At 45.7% G+C, this 4,953-nt stretch overlaps 1 protein-coding gene across 1 annotated transcript in view; it reads left to right on the plus strand.

Moving 5' to 3' along the window:
- The first annotated feature begins 836 nt into the window (after positions 1-836).
- Positions 837-4,953, plus strand: part of UIMC1 (ubiquitin interaction motif containing 1) — a 34,800-nt gene continuing 30,683 nt past the window's right edge. Inside the window, exon 1 of the mRNA XM_009706728.1 lies at positions 837-986. Within this exon, the coding sequence (XP_009705030.1) occupies positions 837-986 (150 nt within the window). The remainder of the gene's footprint in view (positions 987-4,953) is intronic.

A 4,953-nucleotide genomic window follows, 5' to 3' on the forward strand; every position in this document is an offset into this window, starting at 1 on the left:
GAAGTACTAGCTTGCATTGTGTGGGCACCTGCCCTCAATTGTGCTGTTCACAGAGCACTCAGGTTTGCACTAATAACGCTCAGCGGGTTCCTCACTGCTTGTCAAGTGCCTTCTTTAATACGGATGGTTCGGGTATGTCTGCGCAGAGGACTTCCGGAGGCTGATGCTCATTGAGAAATCCAGGCTGTGAGATAAACCTGTTGTCTTGTTTCCAACCTGCCTACTGCTGTTGCCTGTGTTTTCCCTTTTGTAGTGCTGGTACAGCCTTCCACCGAGCTGCTGTGCTGACAGCAGAACAGCATCCTTTGAGAAACGTGCCTTTCCCCCTTGCTTTGTTGAATATGAAAGCTGACAAACGGCTGTGCTGTGGTGCCTTCTTGCTCTGGCATGCAAGTTTCAGCTTGATCCGCTGCTGCAGCCTGGTTTGTTCTGCACCAGGGCAGTGAAAGTGCGGGGCTGAGGAGGGGAAGTTTGGGCTTGTGTTGTAGGGTGGGAGACCTGCTGTGAAGTGATGCTTTGGAGCGGTTTGTTGATGAGCTTTAAGAGGAAAGCCTCATTGCTTTGGAGCAAGGGCATTCAGAGTGGCTTTGGTCTGTGTTGTGGTTCCCCTGAAACCCCTTTTTAGCAATCAGCTATAATAAAGTATTCTTAACTAGATGAGTGGTGACTAGTACGTGTGGCTCCCAGTAATGCTAAATCCACCACACTTTGTAATAACGTTCTAATGCCTGGGGTGTTTTGCCTAAAAATAGCAAAATAAGGATGGCTGTTAGGGGAAATCTAAATCAGAAGGAAACAAATGTCTTTTAATCTTTCCCTCTGTTTCAGAGTGAAGGATGCCGAGGAAGAAGCAGCCCACAGAGGGCCTGAACTCTCGAGGTCAGGATGGGGAGGAAGAGGAGGAAGAGAAGAGGAACCCAGCCAGTGCCAAGAAGAAGCGCAGTTTTGTGGATGCGTTTATTGTTATATCCGACAGCGATGGAGAGGTCAGTGATCGGCCTGTGGTGTCCAGAGCCTGTGCTGGGACCTGCTGTTGCAGGAGAGTGCCCAAGCATCCTGCGCTTTGTGCGCCAGGGTCAGGCTTTGCGCAGAGGGTATTGTGCCGTTCCTTTTCTTACATATGAGATGAATCAAATCCTATTTGACTAGGAAATGAATGGCGTGCTTCGTGAGGGTGATTTCTGAGTCTGGGATTTGATAACCAAATCCTCTCAGAACTGAATTTGAAACGTAATTTAAAAGTAACCTTTCCTCAATCCCTTTACAAATCTTTTTTTCATAATTTTTATTTGATTGATTTCCAGTTAAACCTTAGAAACATGATTCTGTATTATGTGCAAATAGATAAGAAAATGATTCGGAACACAGGCTTGCGAGTAGCTCAGACACAGCTGGTGTCTGGTAAACTGGTCCTGAATTACAGAAACCTGAGATTTTAACCCACTTCCATAAGGTGTAAAGGTGAGCTGCGGGGTGGGTGTGCCTGGCTAAGACATAAAGGCTCAGATCCCTGATCCCTAGCGTCATCTTACAAACATCAGCCTTACCCTAAAAGATTGAAATGTCTGCATTTGTTACACTGGCGTTGGGATGACTGCAGGAACTCCCACTTGGGGGAAACCCAGAGCCCTGAGAATCTGTCCTCAAGTGAGTGAGGTACATGAGAGGAAATTATTAGAATCGATTTTTTTATGTATGACTGTAAAGGCTTTGCTCTGTCTTGCTGATGATTGGGGATCCTAAGCTGCTTTTTGTAATTCCACCATTTTCAAAAGCATTTCAGTTCACTCTCGAGCTGTAGATCTTAAATCAAGTCCCTTTCGCTCCCACATCTGCAGTGTGCTTCTCTGCAATAAGGCGATTATCATGTGAGGAGGGGAAAAGCACTAGAAATAAACAGTAAGAAGCTGTAGGGCAAATGATATTGGATGTTTTTTCTTCTCATTGTCTGAGTTCTTTCCCATTGGGAAATTCCCTGAAAGAAATGGAACATATGGCAGGAATAGTTCAGTGGGGTTAAACCCTTAGCTCTGCAATATGCTAAGTTAACTTCAGATGTCTGCTGCATCACTGGCCTTTATTGTGAAACCTATAAGGGAAAAAGAAATCAGCAGCTATAAGAGCTGCTGCAGTACATAAAAGATCAGGACCTGTTATTGTCTGCAATTATTCATCTCAATGTGCACGTATCCGAAAAAGAGGAAACAAACGTCTCTTAAAACACATCTATAAAAAGGTTAGGCTCCCTGACTGTTCTGTAAGTTTGTCTATAAACAATAAATTCTGATGGCATAATCGGTCATATTACAGAAAAGGATATGCTCAGAGAGGCCGTTAAAGAGCCAATTAGGTTCTGTTTAAGTGACAACAGTTCAGTCAGTTGAATGAGTGGATTTATTCAGTTCAGTCTCTTTCTTTCTGTGAGTCATCAGCTACCAGATCCAGTGCCACAGTCTCTTGTCTTGTTTTCTGCAAAATCAAACCCAAAAATGTGATTTACTTGGGATCTCAAAAAAATAACTGTCTGGATTCTGTAACTGTCTCAGCTCTTCAGTGTACATCAAGTTGAATTTCAATTTCGAACCTTGTAACTGTTGTTCTTGCTCTAGTAAGACCTTGTTATGCGTTCAAGAAGAGGTGTGGGAAGCTCAGATCAATAGCAATTTTAGAGAACAATACATTCTCAATTAATCTTGCATCTGTTAGGACATGGTTCCTTATGAATCAAAAGCTACAAGGACAATTTGGGCATCATTGATTCGATGGCTTTCTTCCTTGGCAGTCTCTTGGCAGGTATCTATAGAACAAGTCCCTAGTTCTGCTTCCAGACCAGCAGATCTTGTAGCAGCTGCACCTGGAAAGCCTCCAGCTTCTCACTTTTGATGATCTTTGGCAGACTGCCTCTCCCAGGAATTTTTCAGTCATGCTGGATTATCAAGCTCATCCATGTTATTTTGCCAAGTTTTCTTTCTTTGCTCATGTCTATGCTGTGGCATCTGCAGAGCTGCATCAGAAGGAAGTTTTCTGGACATGGGGCTTTTCTGATCTCTGCTACATATAATCCTGGATTTGGGGAACGCTTCTCTTTTTTTGGGAAGGGTTAGACAAAATAAGAACAGTCTCTCTGGCTTTGTGGAAACAAGAGGAGATGATCTTCTTTGTGCAGCCTGTGTCTCTGAAAACGCAGACATGATGAATGAGCAAAGTGGTTCCTGTCTCCCTTGGCTGTTTAAACACCCTGCAGGGAATTGGTTGCCCATGCCAGAAGATGAGTGGTCATTCACAAGTACACAGTATTTCAAATAGTGCCCAACAAGGCGCTCTCCAAGCATAGCAATTCCTGGTCTGTCTCATGAGCCTCCTGGTTGATTTGGGCTGTTGATAAAGACTCTTTGACCCCCAAGATTTTCTGAAGCCACGTCTGAAAGGTGATTGTCACCCGGCAGGAGACCTGGCCAAACTCGAGCACTGGGCGCAGCCAGAGACTCGGTAGTTTTGCTAACCTGTTTGACTGATCTGCAGCCTTCGGTGCAGTTGATCCCAAAATGCTGGTGATCTGGTGTGGGACCTTTCGGAAGCGTCTGTTTTTCCTGCGTAGATCCTTTGGGAGCCTTGAGAGTACCTACCTCCACTCATAGGGTTTGCATGAAGTCTCACAGGCTCTTTCTGCCAGATTTATCAGCTCTGCCAGCCCTTGGGGAACATATGAGGAGACTCCAAGGTGATGGTGCCATCTATTTCTGCATGGCATCCATGGCCTGTCTTCCCTTTGGTGTGGGACATCCCTTTTCCTGAGTATTCCCGTGTTTGGAGATACTCGTGGTCTGGGTAAATAGCAGTGTGTGTTGATATTCCAGATCAGATGTTGGTTTTGGTAGAAAGAGGGAGGTGTGTTTGGGCATCGGCTGGAATACCTGGCCACCATCCTGTGGCAGTGGGCACTCGTCTGAGGACCAGGCATGGCCTGAGATACATCTTGCTATGGAGAAGATGGTGCTGGCACCCTCACGGCTAGGATGGCAGTGCTCACCTCACACCATTGACCATCCGAGGGAACCAGAGCCACGTGGGAGTATTGCTGCAGCACCCTGCTGTCCCTACGGGCCCTGCTGTGGTACCAAGGGACCTGGTGCCTCCAGTTCCCAGAAGAGAACGCAGCATCAGTGTGCTCTCAAGGAGGCTCTACGGTTCTGCTGCACTTACTCCTTGGAAGTCAGATTGGTCTGAATCCAGGCTCCTCACAGCCTGGTAAAAGCCCTTTTTTTGCTACAGAGGCCTCCCTCCCATGTGTCAGGAATGACATGTCTGGCACAAGCCCCGTTGTGTCTCGTTGTTCAAGTCTCCACTTCCAACAGGTTTGTTCTAATGAGCTGAAAGACAGAGCAGAGCTGAAACAGATTCTGAACTGAAGTCAGAGACTAATAAAGTAGGGTGTGATATTAATTTCAGCAGCAACCTTGGCTAGAGCCAAACGTGGCACTTCCAACATCTAATTGGCTTTTAAAAATAAATTAGTCTGGTTTTCATCTGCGTATTTCCCATGCAGGATGTGTGGTGTTTGGCTGTGCCCTGTTGTTAGATGGTCCCAACTGCCGTTGAGCAGTAAAATTACCTAGACCTTGTGACTTTGCAGTCTGTACTGTTAGCTATGGAGACATTCTGCTGTAGCCTTTCCTTTCCTGAGTCAGTAGAAGCTGATTTCTGTGGTTTATGATGTGGGTTCGAGGGAGCAGGATGTGGGAGGCTGGCTACTGGCTTCCATTTACGGGCTTTTAGAAGCAAGTGGAGCTGTATCTGTTTCTGCTGGCAGAGTCAAATTCTTTTAAGTATGTGCAAAAGCATTTTTAAAATGGGAATTTGATTTCCTGCTGTCTGGTGAAACCGAGCAGGTTAAAAAAACAAGGAAGAAGAATAGTGGCTGGCCTCCACTAAATGTGTAGGGGACTTTGGGAA

This window comes from Cariama cristata, unplaced genomic scaffold, assembly GCF_000690535.1.
Source record: "Cariama cristata isolate BGI_N322 unplaced genomic scaffold, ASM69053v1 scaffold27078, whole genome shotgun sequence".
NCBI lineage: Eukaryota > Metazoa > Chordata > Aves > Cariamiformes > Cariamidae > Cariama > Cariama cristata.